The 27,129-nt window shown below is 43.6% G+C and overlaps 1 protein-coding gene across 2 annotated transcripts in view; it reads right to left on the bottom strand.

Moving 5' to 3' along the window:
* USP46 (ubiquitin specific peptidase 46) overlaps positions 1 to 9,107 on the bottom strand; it is a 63,323-nt gene extending 54,216 nt beyond the window's left edge. For both annotated transcript variants that reach the window (XM_059923027.1, XM_059923028.1), the window contains exon 1: positions 8,855 to 9,107. In XM_059923027.1, coding sequence (XP_059779010.1) covers positions 8,855 to 8,890 — 36 coding nt within the window. In that variant the 5' untranslated portion in view covers positions 8,891 to 9,107. The remainder of the gene's footprint in view (positions 1 to 8,854) is intronic.
* Positions 9,108 to 27,129: the final 18,022 nt, after the last annotated feature.

Raw genomic sequence — 27,129 nt, 5'->3', positions numbered from 1 at the left:
TGATATATAGCCAGGGTTGGGAATCCCTGTTATAGGAACATAAAGCAATAAAACTCTACTATTTAATATCAGGAAATATATCTACAGAATGGCAGTGATCTATAGCTCTTGAAGTTAAATTACTACCTTAAATAATTTTATATAGATTTAAAAAAACCTTTCACATGGCAGATAATTTCTATAAGCTATATATTTTTTTTAGGAGGCCAATGTTATTACCCAAGGAAAGCAACATTTCTCAAACTGTGATCCTTAGCTCACCTGCAACAGAAGGAAGAGGGAGTGAGAAGAGGAGGGAATATTTATTAAAATGCAGATTCCAGGTTTCCTGCCTTAGACCTACTTAATCAAAACCTCTGAGGGCAGAAACCCAGAGGCTGAATTTTTAATAAAAGAATGCACCTGTGGGCACAATTTTTTCGTACACCAAAGAACCACTCAAGTATATTTTTTAAGTTAATGTTACTCATATTTTTAAAACCATACGTGTCTGCGTTCAATAAGGTGACATTCATCATACTCTGAAAATTAAAATAAAGCACAGGGAATGTTTTCTAAATACTTGAGATCATAATTCCACAAGGACATTCAAGCAGATCCTGATAAAAACTGGTTTCCTGCACAGTGTATCTAACCTGAAGGACAAAGAAATGTATTTCAGGAAGAAGAACATAACTTCACGTTGCCTTTCTAAAAGAACTTCAAAAAGCAACTGGGTAAACAAAGCTCCACAGGTCCAGCCTTGCTGCTATTCTCACCGGCAGAGGCCCCAGACTCGATTTTCACCAAAGCCAAATTCGATTAAACAAGGCATGAACGATGTAACTTGAACTGAGGCCTGGCTAGCACAGTAAAAGATCCCAAATTTCCTCTCAACACTCAAGACTATCTTCTCCATTCTAGTCTATAATCCTTTTGCTACATTTTCCCCACCTTGTTATCATGTCCTCAGCCTCTATCTTCCATTCCATCCTTATCTTGCTTGACTTTTTCTTTGGTCTCCCTGATGCTCCCCTTCATTTTCCTTTTCCCTACGTGCAGACAAAACCAACACCGCAATCCTGACTTTCAAGCCCTGGAAAACTGCTCTGGAGCCCCTGGATTTAAAACAACCCAGGGCTTCCCTGGTGGCGCAGAGGTTAAGAATCCGCCTGCCAGTGCAGGGGTTTGAGCCCTGGTTGGGGAAGATCCCACATGCTGTGGAGCAACTAAGCCCGTGTGCCACAACTACTGAGCCCGAGCACCACAACTACTGAAGCCTGCACACCTAGAGCCCGTGCTCCGCAACAAGAGAAACCACCGCAATGAGAAGCCTGTGCACCGCAATGAAGAGTAGCCCCCGCTCTTGGCAACTAGAGAAAGCCCGCGTGTAGCAACAAAGACCCAACACAGCCAATAATAAATAAATAAATAAATAAAATTTAAAAAAAAAAAATAATAAAACAACCCAGCACAGGGACTTCTCTCGAGGTCCACTGGTTAGGACTCGGCGTTCCCACCGCCAGGAGCCTGGGTTCAATCCCTGGTCAGGGAACTAAGATCCCACAAGCCGTGCGGTGCAGCTGAAAAAGAAAAAAGAAAAGAAAAAAGAGAAGAAAAAAAAAAAAACAGCACAAAGGGTGGTGGAGGGGGGAATAAATTAGGAGTTTGGGATTACATATACACACTACTGTATATAAAATAGATCACCAAGAAGGACCTACTGTGTAGCACAGGGAACTCTACTCAATATCTTGTAACAACCTATAATGGAAAAGAATCTAAAAAACAATATATATATATGTGTGTATAACTGAATCATTTTGCTGTACACCTGAAACTGACACAACATTGTAAATCAACTATATCTCAATAAAAAGGTTTTTTTTAATAAAATTAAAAAATAAAAACCACCCAGCAGGGACGAAGGGAGAGAGTGGCATGGACATACATACACTACCAAATGTAAAACAGATAGCTAGTGGGAAGCAGCCGCATAGCACAGGGAGATCAGCTCGGTGCTTTGTGACCACCTAGAGGGGTGGGATAGGGAGGGTGGGAGGGAGACGCAAGAGGGAGGGGATATGGGGATACAGGTATATGTATAGCTGATTCACTTTGTTAGAAAGCAGAAACTAACACACCATTGTAAAGCAATTATACTCCAATAAAGATGTTAAAAAAAATTAATAATAAAAGAAAAAAAAAAACAACCCAGCACAATAAACACATGAAAAGATGTTCAGCCTCACTAGAGAACAAGAAATTGCAAATTTTAAACCACAAAGATATCATTTCACACCCATCAGACCGGCAAAACATTAAATCTAACAATATTGAGCATCTGCAAGCATGTGGAGCAACTGAAACTCCCAAACCTGCTGGCTGGAATGCAAATTGGAGGGAAATAAGGCAATATATTAGAGTCAAAGATGCCCATTTCCTTTGACCCAGCCATTTCCCTTCTAGGTATGCACCACAGATAAACTCTAAACAGATGCACAGGGAGACATGTTTAGAACTGTCACGGCACACACACAAAATTCTAAATCCAACAATAAAATGAATAAATATATTGTAGCACATTCATGTGATGGAATATTATACAGCAGTTAAAATAACCTAGAATTACATGTGTTTGCATGGATAAACCTCAAAATTATTTAAACAAAAGCAAACTGAGAAGGAACTGTTCAGCATTACAAACATGAGGAAGCAATACTCGAATCTGGTTTATGAATACCTACATATCTAGTAAAGGTATAAAAACATGTGATAAACACCAAATTCAGAATAGTGGTCATTGTCTGGTGGGAAGGGAATGAGATGGGGAAAGGTTCACTTGTATTTGTAGTATTTTATTTCTTCACAGGATGGAAGATACTGGGTGTTCACTCTTATCAGTCTCCATATTTTTCTGTATGCCTGAAATTTATCACCACCTAGAAAAAGGGTCCCAAGTCTGAGCTACTTGAAAGCATTTGGGGGGTTCTGACAGTGGAATCAGAACTTGATGGGGACTTCCCTGGTGGTCCGGTGTCTGAGACTCCACACTCCCAACGCAGGGGGCCTGGCTTCGATCCCTGATCAGGGAACTAGATCCCGCATGCCGCAACCAAGACCAGGCGCAGCCAAATAAATAAAATTTTTTTTTTTAGTTAATAGCTACTTTATTTATTTAATTAATTTATTTATTTATGGCTGTGTTGGGTCTTCGTTTCTGTGCGAGGGCTTTCTCTAGTTGTGGCAAGCGGGGGCCACTCCTCATCGCGGTGCGCAGGCCTCTCACTATTGTGGCCTCTCTCGTTGCGGAGCACAGGCTCCAGACGCGCGGGCTCAGTAATTGTGGCTCACGGGCCCAGTTGCTCTGCGGCATGTGGGATCTTCCCAGACCAGGGTTCGAACCCGTGTCCCCTGCATTGGCAGGCAGATTCTTAACCACTGCGCCACCAGGGAAGCCCTAAATATTTTTTTTTTAAAAAAGGAACTTGATGGGCAGGAGGAAGGTTGAACCTACAAATGGAAAGCTTAGAGAACCAACAGGGTTCCCCTCTCACTCTTCAAACTATCCATGGCAAATAATCATGCTCAGAATTGTGGTAAAATTCCATGGAGAGGACTTACGACGTCCCCAAAATTCGAAGCCACAATCCCAGAACAGAAATATTCCAAAAAGCCTTTAGTGCCGGGGCTGGTTGCTGACACAGAATTTATTTGCCTCAAGAAACGTTTTTGCTGGTTCATTTTGGGGTGGCCTATTCTCTTAAAAGATCAGCAAGGCCTTTCAAACCCTTAGACTAGCATTTGGTTCCACCACAACTGAAGGTTTATTGTAAGAAGTTACATTAAAATATTTAGGCCAGAAAAGTTAACTAGACTAAACGACACTATTTTTTTACATCTCTCCCAATCGATTTGCTTTGGGCTGGCTCTGCGGGTAGGCCAGAGATAAAACCACCAAGAGATACCTTTCTGATGATACCACAGAATTAAATACCATCATAAAACCTCAACTCATTCAAACTAACTAGACAGACTGGGGCAGGGGGCAGGGGGCAGGGGGAGGGGGAAGACGTGAACTAGACAATTTTCTCTTAATTGCTCAAGAGAATCAAAACTGAAAATTACTTTCAGTTACAACCCAAACACACCAAAATTCCACATTAATGAAAAATAAATAAACAGGTTTTATTGTTTGGGTGAACTGGAACACACATAGTTGATATCCAGAAAATGGTTATCACATTAATTCTAACTAAATATTGTCATTCAGCTTTGTTTTCCCTTACGATTCCAAGAAAAACAAAGAAGAATCTGTAGACCTAATTGTCAGGTCCTAACCCAACACAAACCTCCATATTAGATCTGAGAGGCCAGAAGAACAGAATTTTTCTTTAAACATTAACCCATGCCACCTCAGGCTGCAATTTCTAAATCTGACAAGTATCAGTGGAGACGCTCACACATGACCTTAACCTCTCCGAGCTGATATATTAAACTCAACTTACGATGTCCAATTATCTTTGACAACGGGAAGGAGTAACAGTAACAGAGGAAGAAGCAAGTTATCTCTTCCAAATTTTGAGATTTACATATTTTTAAATAACTTAAAAAAATTTTTTCAACTATTCTCAAAACACTTGCCTCAAATAAGTAACTGACTTACCAACATAAAGTGATCTCTATAAAAATCCTCTAGCTTTGTTACAAATGTTTACTAATTTTACTTCCCCTTCATATCAAGGTGACTTCATCTATTTACAAGAACTCAAATCTGGCACTCATAGTGGTGTCCAATAATATCCTGGGGTTGTTCAATGAATGCTGAAATGGTAATATCTGGTAAATTCAACACACAGTTTTAAACAAAGTAGTTAGCCACTCAAGTAAAGACTCCAGAAACTACTACTCACTAAGAAGTTTTTGACAACCAAAAATATATATATCAGTTTTACAAGCTGAGGAAAAAAACTAAGGTCCCAAGAAATAACAACAATTTGTCCAGAGGCACCATTAGACTCAGGTTTAGCTGGAGAGACACTCAATGGCACAGATTCCAGTTCTAAGTTACGCTGACTGTAATCATGTCCTCATATAAAATAAAAAAAATAGTCAAACTTGAGTCAAATGCAAATTATATTACAGAAACATCCTGCTGTGTTCATCAGTCCACTGAAACGCTTCTGAGATTTTGTTCAACCTTTATCCCTGCGGATACCACACTGTATTGAAATTGTTTCATCTTTACCAATGTTTTACCCACAAGATAAGAAACCACTGAGCTCCTTGGGGACAGGGGCTCACCTCATTCAATTAAGTACCTGCACATAATATGTGCCAACACTAATATAAAGGTCCTCAACAGATGGCCACTTTCAGGAACAAAATGTAATCTATTTGACACACAGCATTTCTTCCATGGCACATCTTACAGCGCTATTAACATGTGAAATTAAGATTTGATGATTTAGGCCAATTTGCATCAGTACAAGTCACATTTCTAGAGGGCACATTTGGTTTCTCCTAACAAATGCTTCCTCTTTAGAAAATTCCTCAGGCTCTTCAAACAGAAAATCTACCCCCCAAAAAGCTTCCATTTGTAGGGCCATAAAAATATGTAGGAAGTTAAATCCATTGGTCTGGACAAAAATCAGAGGATTATCAACAAGGAACATTTCCTTATGCTTGGTAGCAGCTAGTACATTTAAAAAATTACAACACACCAGCCAAACAAGCTTTACTATCTCTGAACCAGACATGCTGTGTGGCTAAGCTGACAAGCCCTAAGCAGGTTGATCAAGAATCACTACGGCAGGAATTCACACGAAGTGAAATTAAAACAAATGGGAACTCGCATTAAACTGCGAGTGGACTATAAAACTTCAGGGGGGCAGGGGACAAGTGGAGGGATGTGAATATTTTCCACAACCCCTGTATCTAAAACTGGCACAAGAAGTGTGGGGAAAAGAGAAGGTGTTTATTTTTCCATCACACAAAGGATTTGCGACAAGGTTTTTCCTGCTCTGCTGGGTCCTTTCTTGCCGGCTGGATGAAACAAATCCACTTCTCAATGCTAGGTCTTGGTTTGTACAAGTCTTACCTAGAAGGATGATATCTTTTAACACTCTTTCTGGACACACATCAGCCTGTTTAAAATATGCCAAATGACCTGTTTAAAAAAAAAAAAAAAACTGCCACTCATTCTTACTATGACTCAGACCAGCTGGGACCAAATGGAGTTGGGAGTGGGAAGGATCAGTAAGAGCCCCAGAGAGAAATGAAAGAAACAGTGAGGAGAGACCCATAGAAAACCTACCTGGAAACAATTCATCATCAAGTGAAGAATCTAAAGAGAGGTCCAATGAAAATGTATGTTTGATCAAGTGAAAAGACAGCAGTCTCCTCATCACAGAGCCTCCTCTGTGGGAAGCAAGACTGGGAGGGGCCAGGATGACCCGAGCAGCCTTTTATAAGGGGCGGAGTTAAGGATTCCCATCCCAGCCTGCCTATACTGCAGTCAGCTTGGTTTGCATAAATGAACATGTGGGTTATCTTAGTGGCTGCTTCCATCAGGTACAAGAAGACATCAAACCCATTGTCCTTTAAACCACTGAAGATGACATAATAATGAGAAAGATGATGTTGATAACAACTGACACTCAGTGAGTACTTGCTACATACTAGGCTCAGTAACTCATTTAATACAAGAGTCCCATGAGGTAGGAACCATTATCATCCCCTTCTTATAGATAAGGAAAGTAGCAGAGAGAGCAACTTGTTCAAGGACAAAAAGCTAGTATATGTTAGAAGCAGGTCACTGAACCAGGAAGTCTGACTTTAGAGCCCAAGCTCTTCATATCACTTACTCCAGGCACAGTGTCCATACAGAAACGTAAGACCCCCTAGTTATGAATTATTGGTTCCTCACCTCACCTGGGTGATGACCCTAAATTTGGTGCCTTTTTAGGGACTCCATAAGAGGCGCCAACTTTCCCAGACACAGTGCTAGCCCGCTCCTCTCACGTCCTCCCTACAGCTTGCCTCCCTGGCCAAGTTTTACTGGAAACAGGTTGTGACATTCTACTCAGGTGTGCCAAGAAGCCCCAACTGCACTGAGGGTCAAAAAAAAAAAAAAAAAAAAAAAAGCAGGGGACTGACTTCATCTTGGGACATGCTAGCTCTCAAGTTTCCAGCCTGCTTCAATACAGAGAGGTGTCGCCACACACAAGCAGGACAGGAACACCACCAAGAGCTTCACTGCCCTGTAAGCCCGAGGCCACCCCAGCAGGCACAAAAGAGAGTATTGGAGATGCTCTGGTTTCAGAGTTCCCCTCAGGAGCTGGTCTTAGCAGACAGAGAGACGGAGAAGAAAGGCATCATCTTTTCACTACACCAAGCAACGTTAATGCCACTCGACAGGAAGGAGCAGGAGACCTGTCTCTGTGTGGAGAAGGAAGGCAGAGAGGAAATGGAAACGTGCCAGGAGCCACTCACCACATCTGGTCCTGCACCAATACCTTTGCAGCTATCACTCTGGGAAGGCCCAGCATCTGCTCTGCCGACCACAGCGGTAGCCGTGTCCAACGGTGCTGAAAACTGAAGCCAGCACCAGTGGGTTCTGATTCCACCCCTGAGCTAACACATGGCTCCTTAATGCTCCTTTCCCATGTGTTAATCTTGCAAGAGAATGTGGGACAGAAGATTTATAAAGCTTGGTGATGGGGGAAGGGCAGCCAGATCACCTTACTCCCAGGCTTCTCAATCAAGCCTCCTCAGATTCCCTTTAGTGGCCTGTATTATTAGCTTCAAGGGAGGTTCCCCCAAACTGTCATTAAAAGAGCATGTGTTCCATTCAGCCGGGGGGAGGGGAGACTTGATGGGGGGCGGGGGAACCCTGGAGAGCCAAGGCAAAGCACACACTCTCTCATCCTGCACAGGAAGGCAATGCCTTACTCCAGGGGGCGAGCTGTGCTCTCCAAGGCTCTGACAAGTAGAGGTACCAGCAGGATGCACCCTGGGGACTCAAGGGCTGGAGGCTGTTCCTGCAGAAAATGAAAACGAAGGGAAAGCAATGGGAGAAACCCAAGTTAAAGTGATCACCACGTCATGGACCCAGTCCAAATCGGAGCCCAGCAAGGTCCCCTTGCTGTGTCCACGCCCACCAGTCCGCGCTTGGGTCTACAGTGGATCAGGCAGGATAATCCTGGAGACCTCCTACACGCCCCCAGCCGGCCCCACCCTTAGGGCCTCTAATTGTTACTACCTTATAACCTTGTCCCCCTTTCACAGATGGGAAAACTGAGGCATCCAAAGCAAATGCCGTGCTTTCCTAAACCAGGTAGAACTTCACTTCCCTAACCACAATTTTGCACTTTTTTACAGCTCTATCACATTTCAGATCTCACCAGATACACCTATTGCCTCTGCAAAGTGAATCTTAAATACAGTTTAAGGAGTTAACTCAAAAATGAGATGAGGGCGGTCAGGGAGTCTGGCAGGGCTTTTTCTGTGGCAAGGACAGGATGGGTGCCCCCCCTCCCACCAGCTTCTCCTCCAACCCGGTCCCCCGGGACGTCCGGGTTCTGCCTCCCCCGCAAGACGCTTACCACCGCAACCCGAGGGCGGAGGCGCAGCGGCTCGGCCCGGGGACCGGCAAGCGGGGTCCCCGGTCCCGGGGCCGAGAAGGGGGCGGGGGGCTCGGGGCCGCGACCGGCCCGCCCAGCCCGGTGGCCGGGAACTTCTGGCGGCGCCGCGCCGCCCCCGCCGCCCCCACCCCCACCGGCCGCCGGGCGGGCGTGCGGCTCGGGTTTCCCTTTCTTCGCCTCGCCGCGCCTGGGGCGCGACCCCCGAGGCGGCGGCGGCGGCGGCCACTCACCATATTACAGATGGAGGCGATGTTTCGGACAGTCATTAGTCTAAAGGTTACAGCGATCCCGCACCGCCATCTTTATAAGGTGAAAACAGGACCGGCCATGGTGGAGCGCTCGCGGGGAGGCCGGGCGCGGCGGCGGCGGCGGCGGCGGGGAGGCGGCCTGGGGTCCGGCTTTCAATTTGGCTGGGAGAGGGAGGCCGGGAGGGAGGAGAGGAGGAGGGGAGGGCGGGGAAGGCGGGAGGCGGGAGGGAGAGCGGAGGGGCGGGGAGTGGCGGAGCGAGGGAGCCTGGGCCGCGGCCGGCGGCGCCGGGAGGAGGGGCGGCCCGCGCGCCGCGTGCAGCCCGCGCCCCGAGCGCTCCCGCCGCGCGCCCGGCCCCGACCCGGCCCCGGCCCCAGCCCCGGCCCGGGTCCACGCGGCTCCTCCTCCCTCCTCCGCCCGCCCGCGCCCCCGGCCACCCCGGCTCGGCCTTTTTCTTTTTCTCTTCTGATGTCCTGCTTCACTCTGAACGGGTTGGAATGCGCGGCCAGGCCCTCGCTCGCGCGGCTGCCGCAGGTCCCCCGCGCGGACCCCGACGCGTCGGCGGCCTCCTCCGGCCCGCGGCACCGCCCGGGAAGCAGGGACCGCGCCCGCGTGGGGTGTCGGCCGGCGGAAGGGGCTGCCCTCGGGCCGGGGAAGCGAGGCACGTCGCCGGGGACAGGGGGCCGTTTTCGGTCTTCATTTGTTCTTCTTTCCTGCCGCGCGGCCCCCAGCAGCCCCGGGTTTTTATGTTTGGGCGAGTGGAGGAGGCAAGGGGTAGGGGTGACTACATCCAACTTTTCGTTTCTCCCCGGGGCTCCAGCCAAATGGCACCCGCAGGGACCCAAGAAGTAAATGGGGTCAGTACACGGTAATGTCCAGAGCCCTAGCCAGCCGCGGGCCGGCTGCCTGATCGAGGGCGCCGGGAGGGGACAGGAATCTGGCTCTGAGGGGAGGCCAGGCACGGCGCGCTCGGGCAGTTTGTGACATTAGCAGGTACAAAGGGAAAGTCTCGGTTCTGGACAAGGACTAGGGACGGTCCAAGGAGCGATTTGAATCTAGAAAGAACGAAAACCAAACTTTTCCGCGTCTTCTAGAAATACCTACCTCTCTTGGGGACACCCAACCTCTTTAGGTTTTGAGAAGGGTCATTGTATCGGCTTATACACATTTCCTGCATAAAAGGTCGTGGGTTTTGACTCAAAGGGCGAATCCACACCATTTAGCAGATATGTTCCTGTGAAGTGGAGGAGCCCATTTCCGAAGGTGTGAAACAATTCTCATACAAGGTTGCAATTCAGTGCCTTCAACAGAGAAGTTGTACAAGCGCAACGTGGGGTAATTCTTAAACCAGTATATTTAATGACAAATCGAATTAGAGGAGCAGTTAATATAATTGAAGATAGCTTATATCTAACCAAGAGGAACATACTGGGAAAATAGCACGCTTCCTGTCCTCCATTATCTATGTAGTGTTAGGCATTGTAAGATTTGAGAACCATCGATTGCTAACATCCCTAGGACCTGGGATGGAAATAAGACAAACAACAGCGACTAAAGTTTCCTTGGGGTCATCTTGGCTCTGTATATTTAATGGATTTAAGGAAAAAATTCCTGCTTATGTTAAGTCATTCTGCCTACATCTTATTTCCAAACAGATCCTGAGGATGATGATAGCTCGCTTTGATTTTTTACCATTGTCAGTCATGATGCCCTTTACATTCATAATCTATAGGCACCAACATAATCATCAGGTAATAGATGCTATTATAATCACCTTTTGTAGATCAGTAAAATAAGGCTTAGGGTATCAAGTATCCTACCTCAATCATGTTCCCCAAATGTTACAACTGAAGTTGGTGTGCTAATCTGGCTGAGCACCTTAAAGAGAGGAGAAGGCAGCAAAACACCCCACCTATGGCCAGTTGGGTAACTGACACCTGGAAAGGTTTAAATACTTGAGGAAAGTCATAAAACAAGTTCAGGAGCAACCTCAAGGCTAAAACTCAGGCCTTGGGACTCAATTTCACAGACATTCCACTACGAAGGCATTAATCCAAAACCTTAAATGATATGGAAATTTTATACCATAACAGAGTTCAGTATTTCTGCCAACATTGGCATAATGGATGGCAAAGTCCACAGGATTGAAAATGCCATTGACATAATGAAAATTGAACATCACTCGATTACTGAGTGCTACGTTAGCAAGGCATCCTTTGCATGCCTTTTAACAGCCTAAAGCCTAAAACTGAAGTGTTCAATATAGACAAACATCCAGATTGAAACTCAGGCAGTGAATTACAAACACAGCAAATCAATTGAGCACAGCAGATCTTGTCAGACTCATGAATAATTAAATACATTTTTACACTACTACAAGGTTGGTGTTCACAGATCTAAATTGGAAAAGGCATCAGTTGAAGAAGAATAATTGTAACCTCAGCCTTGTTCAGGGAGGAAACATTACTTGGAGGTGGTAAGAGGTAAAATGATGAAAATGTTGACAAGCTAATGAGAGAACTTTGAGGAAAAGTGTTCCACATATAGGGGCCAGCTGGTATAAACGTATAGAGTTAAAACTGGGAAAAGTGGGCAAATGGAGAGACGGAACATAGGCTAGCACTAAACAGATGAAGGCACATGATCCAGGCCTGGCCAATGAGAGCACCTCATGGCCCAGCCACAATGATTGGTTCAGCTAGGAGGATGTAATATAAACTGAGCCAATGAGAGTTGGCCCTGGGTCTTTGGGGAAAGAAGTGCTCCCCTTCCTGAGTTTGCTGAGCTGATATGATAAAATCTAGAGCTGCCATCTTTCCACTTCCTGAGAATGAAGAAAAATAAAGCTGAGAAATGTAAAAGAGATCCCAACGACATCATTTATCCTGTGGCTGCCAGATCTGTATCCTGGACTCTTCAGCACCTCAAGGTGGTAAAGTCCTTGTTTTCTTTGGTAGTTCAAATTGAGTGTCTGCTGCTCACAACTGAAACAATTCTAATACAGCATTGTCTCCCTATGTCCAAAATTCATTAGGTTCATTCTGAATTCATGGTGTTTCCTTTTCCTCTCTTCTCTAACCACTCCATGGATTTTTCCAGGTCTTCCTCCTCTAGATCTGCCTCCTCCGTGATGCCATCCAAGATTGCTTCCCACCACCACCAATGAACTATATCCAGGTGTTTCCATGCTCACCCTTCTGTCGTTACCAGTTTTGTGTCAGTGCCCCCTCCTGCTTCCCCTCTTTGCGTAGTTAACACCACTCAGCCTTCAGATGACTTGAGACAAGATGGGATGCCTTTGTCATATGTTCTTACAGCGCCATCATTCTTCCCTTCATGGACCTTATATTTGTGAATATGCTTATGCCATCTAGCACACAGCATGGAGGCAGTAGAATGGGTGGTTAAAAAATGAATCCTGGATCCAGACTCTCTGGACTAGGTGTATGATCTTGGGCAAGTGTCTTAACTTCTCTATGCGGAGATTTCTGTATCCATAAAAAGAAGAGGCCCCTTCATAGAGTGTTATTGTGTTAGTTTATGTAGAGTACAAAAAATATGCCTGGCATGCACTAACCACTACATAAGTGACACTGCTATTATTATTGTGCATGTGATTGATTGATTAATGTGTGTTTCCCAACCCTCAGATGTGAAGTGAGAGAGAGGTCTGTTTTTGCTCACCATTTTACACCTAAGAAGGACACAGTGCCTTGTCCATAAGAGCAGCCAAGAAATCAGATATTAAATATTTGGACAGTTGCCTCTCTCCAAGTGGCCTGGAAGCTACTGGAGGGAAGGAACCTTGTCTTGTGCATTTAAAAAAATCTCATCCAGTCTCAGGCACTGTGCCTGGCACATTCGTTCCTTTCCTTTTTTTCCTCATTGCCAAATAGGTTATTGCAGCTCATATGAGATGCAAGTGCTAGTAAACATTTGGCTGTCTCAGGGGAAAACATTTTCCTGACTGTACTTTAAAACCAAACTGGTTTCTGAGGATTATATTTCAATTCTGTGAGGAACTTTATAACAGCCTTTTCCCTTTTTCATCATGTATCAAACAAATTCTGAAGACATGCTTTGGGCCAGATGCTGTGTGAGGCGCCGGTGGTCCAAGGATAAGAGAAGGCAGTCACAGCACTCGTACTGCTCAATTTCTAATGTGAAATTGTTGTTTATGAACGTCTTCACTACTTTTTGCATGCACTTAGTATAAAATAAGGATAAGCTAACTTTGGAGTGAGTTCCTACAACGGGGAAACTGCATCTAAAATCATGCGTGTATTTATGCGTGGTTAAGATTCCCTAAGTCTTTGAAACAATTGGCTTATTTTGAAGTGCCGATTGAAATGCCATTGAAGGACTCTTAAGCTAGGTTGGAACATGATTAGATTTCTATTTGTTAATACATTTTGATTAACTGAAAGAAGAGATGACTGTAGCTGGCTACTGTGTGGGGAAAGAGGGTTGAAGGAGAGCAAAAGGGCTCTAGGGGAGGCCAGTTAGAAATCTGTGGAGAGGGAGTCCCAGAGCTGCTGGGAGCCTGGGTTTAGGTAAGGAATAGCAATGGAAAGGGGAGAAGCAGATAGATCGAAGACATTTTTTTGGAGGTAGTTAGCTGAATTTGGTGATTTACTGGGATGAGGGACAAGGATAAGTCAAAGATGAGACCCAAGTTTCTGACTAGAATGAAAAGGACTGTCATTTTTTATAATAGAGAATGCTGGAGGAGAAGGTGCAGGTGTAGGTGGTTGAGAAGAAGTGAACTTGGTTTCAGAGGTGTTGAGTTGGAGATAACCATGAAACACCTGAAAAGTTATATCAGGTACCACTGGGGCTCAGAAGAGATGTCTGGACTGGAGATAAACCTAAAGGTAATTAATATATAGAAGATAACAGAGGACATGTGGTTATGGATGAAATTGCCTAGGAAGAGTTTTGCCAAGGAGGTTTTCTTTTTTTATGAATTTATTCATTTTATTTATTTATTTTTGGCTGCATTGGGTCTTTGTCGCTGCGCGCGGGCTCTAGAGCACAGGCTCAGTAGTTGTGGCATGCAGGCTTAGTTGCTACACGGCAGGTGGGATCTTCCCAGATCAGGGCTCAAACCCGTGTCCCTTGCATTGGCAGGCGGATTCTCAACCACTGCGCCACCAGGGAAGCCCTGCCAAGGAGTTTTGACTGAGAATAGATGAAGGGATAGTCAGAAAGAGCTCCACTATGCAAGATCAGACGGAGGAAGAGGAGCCAAAGAAAACTAACACAGTGCTGCTAACATGGTAGAAGGAAAGCAAACAAACATGCAACATCGCAAACTCCAGAGTATTTTAAGATGGGAGGGGGTAGTCAAAAGTATCAAATACAGCTAAGAGATCAAAGAAGATGATTAATAATAGTAACAATGTTCAATTCTTGAACAGAACTTTAACATGCATTTAATCCTTCTGACAGCCCTATGAGGAAGGCATATATATAATCCTCATTTTAGAGAGAAAACTGAAGCTCAGAGAGTTTAAGTAACTTGCCCAGATTCATTTAAGCATTATTTCACCAGAACCTATTACTCAAAAGTTCTTTGAATTCTATCAAAGGCAGTTTGCATGGAACAGTTAGGATATTGGATATTAGATAATCCATATTGGAATGGATTAATAAATAAGAGGGAGGTGAGAAAACAGACTAAAGGTGTTCGGCTTTCAAGGGAAGAAGAGATAGGGAACTAGACAATTGAAGAGCTCAAAATTACTTTCATGGAATGGGTCTCTGCCTGGTTTGCAAGCACCTCCTTTAAATCAAATATTTACATCACTCTCCATGCTTCCAGGCCTGCAGCCTCACCCTCCGATGATTATTCTTCCTTCTATTTCAAGTCCACTCACTCCTCAAAACTCCGTTCAAAGCTCACTTCCAGAGGAAGACTTCCCAGTTTCACCTTTCTTGATAGGTTTTTATCAGAGGTCACTTTTGACGTTCCTTTAAGTTTTTTTTTTTTTTTTTTTTTTTTTTTTTGATGTGGACCATTTTTAAAGTCCTTATTGAATTCGTTACAACATTGCTTCTGTTCCATGCCTTGGCTTCCTGGCTGCAAGGCATGTGGGATCCCGGCTCCTTGGTCAGGGATCAAACCCACACACCCTCCCAGCGCCCCCGCATTGGAAGGCAAAGTCTCACTCACTGGACGGCCAGGGAAGTCCCTTGACGCTTCTTTAGAAACCTGAAATGCCTGGCACAATGCTAGGTGCACACAGGAGGCTCTCAGATAATTGACAGGTAATTAATTCTTTACCTACAACACTTGGCTCACTTAATCAGAGCCATTTTACTCACCACCCTGCTTTCCTGGTGGTTTTCTCTTTCCTCTAAGTTCTGATCTGAATTATATAGAATTTACAGCCCTCATGGGTATGAGGAGGGCAGGGTTTAGAAGGTAAGTGTGTGGTGAGGAAGTTGAAGCAAATGAGCTTCCCTCATTTAGAAATAAGACTTCTAGAGAGATTTGGTCATAAAATAAGGAGAGATCTCAGCACCTTAAGGGAGGCAAGGGAATCAATGGAAGGGTTTGGTCATCTTATTTATCCCTTTTACCATAATTATTAGTACATTCGTCATCAAAATGTGAGGAGCTAGTGAATCTACAAGTAAGGCTTGATGGGGTGCCCTTATGGGAAGGGTAGGGGTCATGTCAAGGGCCCAAGAGCTTTGGAAAGGAGGAAGTACATCCATTAGATTGAGGAAATTAACATGAGATGGCCTCCATCTTCTTAGTAGACAGGAATGGACGCTCCATCGCCCCCTAGAGGTTTTGACTGCTTTGTTTACTGCCATACCCCTTAGAATAGTAAGGCAAATAGAAGGCACTCAATAAAATATTTGTTGAGGGCTTCCCTGGTGGCGCAGTGGTTGAGAATCTGCCTGCTAATGCAGGGGACACGGGTTCGAGCCCTGGTCTGGGAGGATCCCACATGCCGAGGAGCAACTAGGCCCGTGAGCCACAACTACTGAGCCTGCGCATCTGGAGCCTGTGCTCCGCAACGAGAGGCCACGACAGTGAAAGGCCTGCGCACCGCGATGAAGAGTGGCCCCCACTTGCCACAACTACAGAAAGCCCTCGCACAGAAATTTAGACCCAACACAGCCATAAATAAATTAAAAAAAAAAAAAAAGCAAGGGCTCCCTTACTTAATTCCCATAGTTATAGTTCTAAAAAAAAAAAAAAAAAAAAAAATATTTGTTGAATGGGCGATTGAAAGGATAAGATTAGAAGAAGACTCTCTAGGGTAAGAGAATAGTTGTTCTAATAGCCTAATCAGATTTAGAACAGGCTTTCTTTGGGGGCATTTACATTCTGTCCATGTCCATAAACACTATTTACAGTAAAGGAAAGATGTATGCCTTCTCACCAGATTATACCCTAGTGTGCTCCCAGCCCATATGTGATCACTTCCATAGTTTTAACAGCCTCCCGACCACCACTGCCACCTGGTGGAAGGGCAGGGATTCACAAGTGGCACCTGGAATGAGACTTCCCTCAGGCAGCAGCACCTGTAATTCTCCTTTTGTGATCATGCCCTTCTAGAAAGCTGGCAACCATGTGGTTCATTGAAAACAAGATAAGACTGTCCTGAACTCTCTCACTGTACAACTTTGTCCCCAGTGAAGGTTTAGGGTTCTACTCTTGCATTTCTTCTCAGAAAATAGGGTCAGACAGCCAAATTAAGGGTGACACTGATAAGGCCACATAAGCAGATCCTCCTACTGGTGGCTGTGGTGCTATGTACCTTGAAAAGCACTATACACATGCCAGTCATCACTCGCTGTCACCAGTGACCAAAAAGAGATAGGCTCTGAGGAGCTGACAGCTCTGAATGCTATACATACTCAAGCCTTTCAAGCTCTGCATGAACTAGGTAAATAGATTCAAAAGTTTCAAGAGTACTAATTGATTCAAATGATTACAAGTGATTTATGCTGTTTTTGATGGAATTCTGGTTCAACTGGAACCTTTGAAACAATGATCCTGTCGATGTTTCCATTTGAAGCACACTATACTCATTGCTATTTAGACTTTATTTTTGAATAAAAAGGACAATTCAAGATAGCTTACTTATCTTCTTTTGGGGGGGGGTAATTATGAGCCATTTAGTTGAAGTCACTATTATAATGTTTCAGCAACAGCTATTATTGATCCCTACAGGTTATTACAACTTTTTAAAAGAGCTGTTGATATCACGTCTAAGCACAAAGCATGAAACTTTCCTATGTTTTTAATATTTTAAATTAAAACATACATTCAGGAAATTTAATTTTTAATTAAAACATAAATACATGCATAAATCTTAAGTGAATTGTCACAAAAGAGGCACACCTGTGCACCACCACCCAGGTAAAGAAATAGAACATAACCAGCATCCTGAAGTCCTCGCCCATACTCCTCTCAATCACTATCCTGTCTCCTCCGAAGGTAAACCTACACTGACTTCCAAATCCATAGCTTAGTTTTGCCTGAGTTTTCTGTTTGTGTTTCTATAAATAAAATCACGCAGTGTTTAACTCTTTGTTGCCTGGCTTCTTCCGCTCAGTATTATGAGATTCAGGCATGTTGCTCAGAAAAGCTGTAGTTTGTTAGTTTTTGTTGCTGTATAGTATTGTGTTGTACGAAGATGTCACAATTTATATGTAAATTCAACACCATCAGATATTTGGTTTGTTTCCAGCTTGAGGCTATTACCAAAAATGCTTCTGTGAACGTTCTTATATGTGTCCTTTGGTGAACATGGGGCACACATTTCTGTTGGATATACGTTTAGGTGTAAGTTGCTGGGCCATAGGGTAAGCATGTGTTCAAATGGGGTGATAATGCCAAACCGGTTTTTAAAGTGGTCATACTAATACTTGCACTAGCAGAGTGTCAGAGTTCCTGTTGCTTCACATCCTACCTATACTTAGTATTATCAGACTTTTTTTTCCCATGGTCTAAATCAGCATTGTTTTAGGTCTGTGAAGATTGAGAAGTATAAAATACAGGGACTGCCTCGACCAATTATTGCATTTGCATAATTTTTAAGTGAATGCTCTTCCCTCTTTTCAACCTGAAGAACTCCTCCTTTTCCTTCAAAATGTACCTCATCTGTCTCTGAAGCCTTCCTTGATCCCTTCCTGCAGTTAACCACTTCCACCTTTGAACCTCTTTTTTTTTTTAATTAAGTATTTTATTTATTTACTTTTGGCTGCATTGGGTCTTCGTTGCGGTGCGTGGGCTTCTTATTGCGGTGGCTTCCTTTGTTGCGGAGCACGGGCTCTAAGGTGCGTGGGCTTTAGTAGTTGTGGCACACGGGCTCAGTAGTTGTGGCTCGTGGGCTCTAGAGCGCAGGCTCAGTAGTTGTGGCTCACGGGCTTAGTTGCTCCGCAGCATGTGGGATCTTCCCAGACCAGGACTCGAACCCGTGTCTCCTGCATTGGCAGGCGGATTCTTAACCACTGCGCCACCAGGGAAGTCCCGGAACCTCCTTTTCATAGCATTTATTATGTATGATGAATTTTTTAAAATCCCATTCTTATTAAGCCATTTCTTGGTGTTAGGGACTTCCTCATATGCAGCCCCTTGCATATGGACATACTCCCTCCGTCCTACATATACAAAACATTACCTATCTTTCAAAATGTGGCAAAATATTACCAATATTAAACTGCCCCTGATCTTTTAGCTATAAAAAATTTTCCTCTTTTTGTTGATCTTTCATAATATTCTCAATCAGCGCCTCTCAAGCTTTAATGTGCATATGAATCACTGAAGGATGATCTTGTCAAAATGTAAATTATGATTAAGGCAGATTCTGCATTACTAGAGCCCAGTAATGCCAATGCTGCTGGTCTTCCGCGTCTGCTGAGGAGACAGAGGTGAAGTCCCCGTTCGTGGGGGACTACGCCGGGGGAGGGCCCCGCGGCTGCATCTCGCGGCCCCTCGGAGACCGCGGCGGAGGAGGAGGCGGTGACCGGGCCCAGGCCCCAAGGCCGCCGCGCCGACCCGCGCGCGCCCCCGGCAGTGCGACCCGCGAGCCGAGATGGGTATCCCGGGAGCGAGGCCGGAGACCTATCAGACTTTTTAACTTTAGCCATTTTGGTGAGTGTGTGTGTTTGTGTGTGTGTATTTCATTGTGGTATTAAAATACTGTATTTTAATAAACGATTGTGTTTCCTTTTATAGCAGAACAGAGGGAACCATATACAACTTAATAATGCTCATCAAAATATTTTTGGTACTGAGTCCACATCATCCTATTTCCTTTTAAGCCCATCTCAATGAGCAGTCCATGTCCCAACTAGTATAAAAATAATAACATAGATATGTGACAGGTCCATCTGAACCATCTAGCAAACAGAAGGATTCATCTAATATCTCCTCAAAATGAAACAAGATAGAAAAATGAATAGTCAACGACTATAAGCAGTAACAGAAAACAACCAGCTTTAAAAAAAAATGAAGTTGTAGAATAATTGAATATTACAGTTAGATTCATCTAATTCAACCAACTTGGAACCAGGAGAGGTTAAATGATTAAGACCCATGTCGGTTGCAGACAGAGGTAGAACTAGAATTCTAGTCCATACACTCCTGGTCTTTTATAGGATACCCAAAATTGTATTCAATGTGCTTTCTTTTTTTTTAAAAAAAAACTTTTTATTTATTTATTTATGTATTTTTGGCTGTGTTGGGTTTTCGTTTTCTATGCGAGGGCTTCCTCTAGTTGTGGCGAGCGAGGGCCACTCTTCATCGCAGTGCGCGGGCCTCTCACTGTCGCGGCCTCTCTTCTTGCGGAGCACAGGCTCCAGACGCGCAGGCTCAGTAGCTGTGGCTCACGGGCCCAGTTGCTCCGTGGCATGTGGGATCTTCCCAGACCAGGGCTCGAACCTGTGTCCCCTGCATTGGCAGGCAGACTCTCAACCACTGTGCCACCACGGAAGCCGCCAATGTGCTTTCTTAAGTCTAAAATTTCTCTTTAAACTCAATTTAATTTCCCAGAGTCCAGATTAATTTTGTAAGTGCACTTAGTTAACCATGAAAGAACACTCTGTCCACATGTTGTAATTATATAGCCATGCTTTCTCTCTCTAACTAATTAGAAGACAACTCAACACTGAAATCCAATCTCAACAGAACATGCTATCTGGCTATCACTCTTCAGAAAGGCAAAGCAGTCTGCCTAAATTCTCACTACTTTCTTTGCCAGCAAGTCAAGGCTTAGAGTTTTATAAAGCAATCCATGTAAATACTCTGCTCTGTCTTCCTCTAAGGACTCAAGGGGGTCAGGGGGCTAGCTCTATAATGTGATGGCTTTCTTGTAGGAAGATGTCACCATTGACCCACAATCAATAGACCATGGACTTTGAATTATGGTTCTGCAATGATCTATATACATTCATCCAGAGCTTCTAGATGACAAATGGCACACAATTACAAATGTCTAGCCTCTGGCTACTGACCAAAATATAGCTAATTTATCCCTATAAAGTTCATGGTTTGAGGGCTTCCCTGGTGGCACAGTGGTTAAGAATCCGCCTGCCAGTGCAGGGGACATGGGTTGGAGCCCTAGTCCGGGAAGATCCCACATGCAGCAGAGCAACTAAGCCCGTGCGCCACAACTACTGAGCCTGCGCTGTACAGCACACAAGCCACAACTACTGAGCCCGTGTGCTGCAACTACTGAAGCCCGCGTGCCCAGAGCCCGTGCTCCGCAACAAGAAGCCCACGCACCACAACGAAGAGTAGCCCCCGCTCACCACAACTAGAGAAAGCCCATGCGCAGCAACGAAGACCCAACACAGCCAAAATTAAAATAAATAAAATAAATAAATTTATTTTAAAAAAGAAAGAAAAGAAGACATTCTTGTCTTCTTTAAAAGAAAAGTTCATGGTTTGAGTCTCTGCTAACAGCATCAGCAAACCATCTATAGACTCTAACTTTTTTTTTTTTTTTTTAATTATTTTTGGCTGTGTTGGGTCTTTGTTTCTGTGCGAGGGCTTTCTCTAGTTGCGGCAAGCAGGGGTCACTCTTCATCGCGGTGCGCGGGCCTCTCACTATCGCGGCCTCTTGTTGCGGAGCACAGGCTCCAGACGCGCAGGCTCAGTAGTTGTGGCGCACGGGCCTAGTTGCTCTGCGGCATGTGGGATCTTCCCAGACCAGGGCTCGAACCCGTGTCCCCTGCATTGGCAGGCAGATTCTCAACCACTGCGCCACCAGGGAAGCCCCTAGACTCTAACTTTTACCATCTTGGTCTGGATGGGACCATCTGGGAAATACAAGCTCTCCTCTATTTCACTGCGGTATTAATTTAAGGTACTGTATTCCCTTAAATCAAAAGCCCCAAAACAATGATGCACAGACATATTTAGTTTAACCATTGCAGTGTTTAAAATCTATTTGAATTAATGCCAACATTTGAAATCTAGAGAATCCACATAAAAATTCAGATTATCAGCCTTTCTTGAAATATCAAAAGCTCTAGCCATTCAGGGACCTTGCTCCTGGTAACAGCCAGAAGCTGACGGGTGGCTTCCTTCAGTGGGGACATATTTCCCTAATCCACCAGTCTCCTGTCCAGGCCTCTTCACTCCTTTATGCTGCCTTCCTGGCCCCCATAGGCATTTGAATTTATGACTCCTGCCCTTATCAAATAGTATCAAGGCCAGGTTTCTGCCTGGAGCTCCATGCCAGGGCTTTGGCAGCAACTTGAAGAATCTCAAAACAGGCTGTGTGTGTAATTCCGGTCCCCTGCAGGGCCCTGCTGGATTGCCCAATGCTGTCCTTTGCCATGCTCTTTCCATGGGCTGGATATTGGCATAATACAGAGCTTCACTGACAGACAATGGGGCTGCGTTCATTCAGGGAGATCTGGGACTTCTGTTATGCCCCAGGAGCCTGATTCCCATTTTCTCTTCCCAAGTACATGGGTAGAAACATGCTGAGAGATGTAGTTTAGCTTTCTCTAATCTGTAGAAAATTCAATTGGCAAGGTCTGCAAGCTTGGCTCTTCTAAGCATCTGTATTCCCCACCCCCCAACCCCGGTGAGTCAGTGCATTCAACAATGCTATTTAAAATTCAGTAAATAAAGGCAAATAAAATTTAAAAAACAGATCATCACATATAAAAAACCAACTAAACAAATCTTTCGCTCAAAATGTCAAGCATTCGGGGACTTTAATAAAATATTGAAAGTATGTTCCCTAGAGGAGATAAGCAATTCAAAACTAGGACGTATGAGAACAGTACTAAGTGATCCTTCAAATACAAATGGCACCCCATGCCCTAATGGATACAGAACCATGTTACCTGATGCGATGACGCATATCATGCAGTGGGAGTCTCTGGGGCCCAGTGGACAGCAGCTGTGCAGGATCTGAGGCTACAGATGTGAACAACAGTGGTCCATGGGAATCCACAGGAGAGATTAGTTCAATGTCATGTAGAGCCACGCTGTACAGGAGTTACTGTTGTGAAAGTTTCCCAGAGTTCTGGTAACAACGGGTAGTCAGAACCTAGATTGTCTCAACCAGGGTAGAGCACTGTACAGGGTCCAGGACTGCATAGGACTACTCTTGTCTGTTGGGCCCTTCTTGAAGGAGTTAATATATCCACCTCTCTTTTCTTGAATTATCAGTGGTCATTGATCTTGTGACCTTATTTTGAAGTAACTGCTCAGGTGTGTACCCACTTGGTGTTTTGTCCCCAAGCTCTGATGAGGTAGTCCCAAAAGGCTATCCATTCCATAGCTATTTTAGAAATCCCTAGAGAAGTTTGTTAGAAATGCAGATTCCATGTAGATTCCAGGGCTCTACACCCAAAGACTCTGACCCAGTAGGTCTTGATGGGGACCAGGAACTTACATATTAACCAATGCCCCAGGGGATTCTGATATATATGGTCTGTGGCCATACTCTGAGAAACGCTGTCTCATAAGGCTGATGCCAACACTTCATGGTTCAATCTCCAACATCAATTTTAAAAACATACTTTTGATGAATATAAAACCTGAATATAAAAATCCTGAATTCATGATAATATGAAACCCTCCTGTAATTATTGAGGTTGTATAACTGAAATTGGGGGGGGTGTAGGCAAAGAGTTTATCCTGCCCTTCCCATATGACCTGTTTTTTGGGGGTAATCAAATAGTGTTTGAGAGAAAGTTGTTGGTTATAGAAGTCCAGCTAATAAATGCAGAAGGAGTGATTTTTTAAAATTTGTAATTTATTTTACAGCTATGAAACAAGAGTTTAAGGAATGAGCATAAGTGGAAGCTAAAGCCATTCAGTGAAAGGGTAATGGCTAACTTGGTAGTGGGGGACACCACCTCAACCCACTAATAAAGCCTAGAAAAATGGGACAAATGTGCCATTACGGGCCTTGCAACGTGATGCACCAGAAGTATGGAAGGTTTTCTCGACCCAAAATTCAACTTGAATCTCCAGTTTATAGAAAATAAACAAGTTAAAAAAAGAAAAAGAAACAAGTTAAATGAAGATAAAGAAACACACTAAATGCCAGTAAGGGGAAACGGACAAATCCAGAATGTGGGTCATTTTACAGGAGAAATTACCCAAATTCTACAACAAATCAGTGATCAGGTAAAGGAGGAGGACCATTATCAAATAAAAGAGACTTAAAGACATAGCCAGGGCTTCCCTGGTGGCGCAGTGGTTGAGAATCTGCCTGCCAATGCAGGGGACACGGGTTCGAGCCCTGGTCTGGGAAGATCCCACATGCCGCGGAGCAACTGGGCCCATGCGCCACAACTACTGAGCCTGCGCGTCTGGATCCTGGGCTCCGCAACAAGAGAGGCCACGATAGTGAGAGGCCCGCGCACCGCGATGAAGAGTGGCCCCCACTTGCCGCAACTAGAGAAAGCCCTCACACAGAAACGAAGACCCAACACAGCCATAAATAAATAAATAAATAAATAAATAAAAATAAAATGACTAATACTCTAAAAAAAAAAAAAACACACACATAGTCAAATGCTATGTGTGGATCTTGTTTGGATTCTGATTGGAAAAAACCAACTGTAAAAGAGTTTTGAGACAAGCGGGAAAATCTGAACATGGACCTGGTATTAGAGGATAATAAAAAAAATTATTAGGTGTAATAATGGCAAATAGTTATGGTTTAAAATGTTTTTATCAATCTAGAAATGCATACTAAAATTTTTACTGGTGAAATGACATAATGTCTGGAATTGCCTTGAAAATGACTGAGTAAAAATAAAGGTGGGTGGGCAGATGAAATGAGAGTGGCAAAATATTGCTAATTGCTGAAGACTGGTGCTGAGTATGTGAAGCTTCTCCTTATTTGGGGGTATGCTTGAAATTTTTCATAATAAAAAGTTTTTTAAAATATACTTTTGCTGTAGGCACTCACCCATTACAAGTCAGGCTAATGAGTCAAGAAGTTGAGGTTATTATTACTCAGGAATTAAGCATTCCCTTCTACTGGCAACTCTCCTATAAATGCCCAGAACTAAATTTTCATATCTTGAAATCCATTTTTTTCTCTCACAGCCCAAAAAAGCACTGGTGGTTTTTTTCCCACACTACTCTCTTCTGTAATAGCTTAATGAGATGCACAGAGTAAATGGAACTCCATTTGCTATTGCTACTTTGGCTGCTCAAGAACCATTAAAAGACCTTTAAATCATCACTCATCTATTAAGTGAAAGAAAATCCTTGAGACTTCCCTGGCAGTCCAGTAGTTAAGACTTCGCCTTCCAATGCAAGGGATGAAGGTTCGATCCCTGGTCTGAGAGCTAAGATCCCACATGCCATGCAGCCAAAAATCCAAAGCATAAAAACAAGCAATATTGTAACAAATTCAATGAAGACTTTAAAAATGGTCAACATCAAAAGAAATTTAAAAAAAAAAAAAGGGAGGGAGGGAGAAAGGAAGGAAGGAAGAAAACCCTTGTCATTAAATTAAGGGAAAACCACTCTTCATACTCAGGAGTTTGGGGTGTTTAAAATGCACTATTTAGATAGTGAAAAAGTGTTGAAGCAAACATGGCTGTACTTTGTTGTAGCCTATTTCTAGAGGAAAAGAGGAGCCCTCTTAGAATATTTACAACCTACTTTGTTCTTGGTTACCTAACAGAAAATGGCTTCAGATTAAGAACTAAAATTTCCTGAACCAAGAAGTATTCTAATTAATCGATCTGAGCACATTTGTAAATGTTGAGGTCAATACTGTAAAGATTGGTGCAGTAATTTAATTCTTAGAGGCTATTTGGCTTTCATTGCCTTTAAAACTCAATTTGGCTACTTCACTCACTCCAGGGTGGCTAATTACCAACCACAACACAATTCTCCTGGCCATCATTCCTGCAAACGTCTATCTCCAACCCAGAAGACATCAGCCAGGGTATTAACTTAGGCCCTTTTTATTATAGTAATTCTATGGTAATATTTCCAACTTTGTTTTTTAAAAGTCTTAGTCAATAATCTACCAGGTTGCTATTATGGCTTTTCTGTGAAATGTCAAGTGCTATTAAAATCAAGGTTTAGGGACACCTAGCAGAATTTCTCAAAGTGTATTCTGGGAATACCTGCATCAACTGGTGGGTTAAAATTGCAGATTCCTGGGTCCCCTCTCCAATCAGACTACATCAGACTCTCTGCTGATGAGCCTGGAATTCTGCACCTTTAGCAAGTGTGGCAGGTAGTTCTTTCACACACTAAAGTCTGACAACCAAGCTTTCAAGAATGTGAGGTTTCTCTCAAGTCTCTGAGAACAACAGAGGATAAAGACACAAATTAAACAGCAGCAGGAGGAAGCAATCAGCCAGCATGTGGAACACACCACAGCACAACTGACCTGTCCACCAGCTGATAAACAGGTAAACAAAATTTAGTATGTCCAATCAATGGAATATTATTCTGCCATAAAAAGGAATAAAGTCCAGCACTGCATAGCACTACTCTTGTTTGTTTAGCCTTGGAAACATTATGCTAAGTAAAAGAAGCCAGAAACAAAAGACCACATCTTGTATTATACAATCCCATTTATGTGAAATGTCCAGAACAGGCAAATCCAAAGAGACAGGAAGTAAATTAGTGGTTGCCAGAGGATGTGGGGAGGAGAGAGGTAGGGAGTGGCTGCTAGTGGGTGACAGTTTCTTTTTGGAGCGATGAAAATGTTCTGAAATTAGATAATGGTGATGATTGTACAACTCTATGAACATACTAAAAAATACTGAATTGCACACTTTAAAAGGGTGAATTTTATGGTATCTGAATTATATCTCCAAAACTGTTATTTAAAAAGTTAAAGGTGTTGGAATAAAAAAAAAAAAGAAAAGAAAAAAGGAGGACATTTTTTTCTACACCATAAGAGGCTTAAGCTTTGAAGACATAACTAAATACAATAAGTAAACCTTGTTTGAATCTTGATTCAAACAAACTGTAAAACAGACATTTTTAGACAATGGGGGAAGTCGAATATGAATTTGGAATTATTGTTTACTTTCTTAACAATCATGCTGGCATTGTTGTCAGGTACGATTATGTCTTTTCTTTTGAGATTAATACTGAAATATTGAGGGGTGAAATAACATGATATCTGGGGGTTTTCTTTAAAATACTTCAAGGAAAAAGGTAGATAGATGGAACAAGTATGCAAAATAAATGCTGGTTTTGGTTGATAGCTGTTGACTGGAAGATAAATACACAGGGACTTGTTGAATTTTATCATTGGGCATATTTGGGAATTTTCATGATAAAAATTTAAGAATGAAGGAACTCAGGGCTTCTTGATTATTTTAATGTGTTTTGATTACAAAAATTTCAGTTGTACCTGCAGTGTTAGGGTGAGATTGAAGGGCAAATATTAGAGGCAGGTTCTTACTTTTTAGCTTTTCAACAGGAAAAGGTCAGAGGGAGAATTGAGAATAATTCCATAAACGCAGAGAAATTAATGGACAGACTAGAAAGGCACTGAGCTCAAAGTTCCTTGGTCATTTTTAAAAAAGAGAAAAGCGGGACTTCCCTGGTGGTGCACTGGTTAAGAATCCACCTGCCAATTCAAGGGACACGGGTTCGAGCCCTGGTCTGGGAAGATCCCACATGCCGCGGAGCAGGTAAGCCCACGCGCCACAACTACTGAGCCCGTGTGACACAACTACTGGAGCCCATGCACCTAGAGCCTGTGCTCCGCAACAAGAGAAGCCACCGCAATGAGAAGCCCCTGCACCGCAATGAAGAGTAGCCCCCGCTCGC

The sequence above is a fragment of the Balaenoptera ricei genome, chromosome 5 (genome assembly GCF_028023285.1).
Source record: "Balaenoptera ricei isolate mBalRic1 chromosome 5, mBalRic1.hap2, whole genome shotgun sequence".
Taxonomy (NCBI): Eukaryota; Metazoa; Chordata; class Mammalia; order Artiodactyla; family Balaenopteridae; genus Balaenoptera; species Balaenoptera ricei.
Note: the sequence above shows the minus strand (reverse complement) of the source record. Positions and strands in the feature narration are given on the sequence as shown.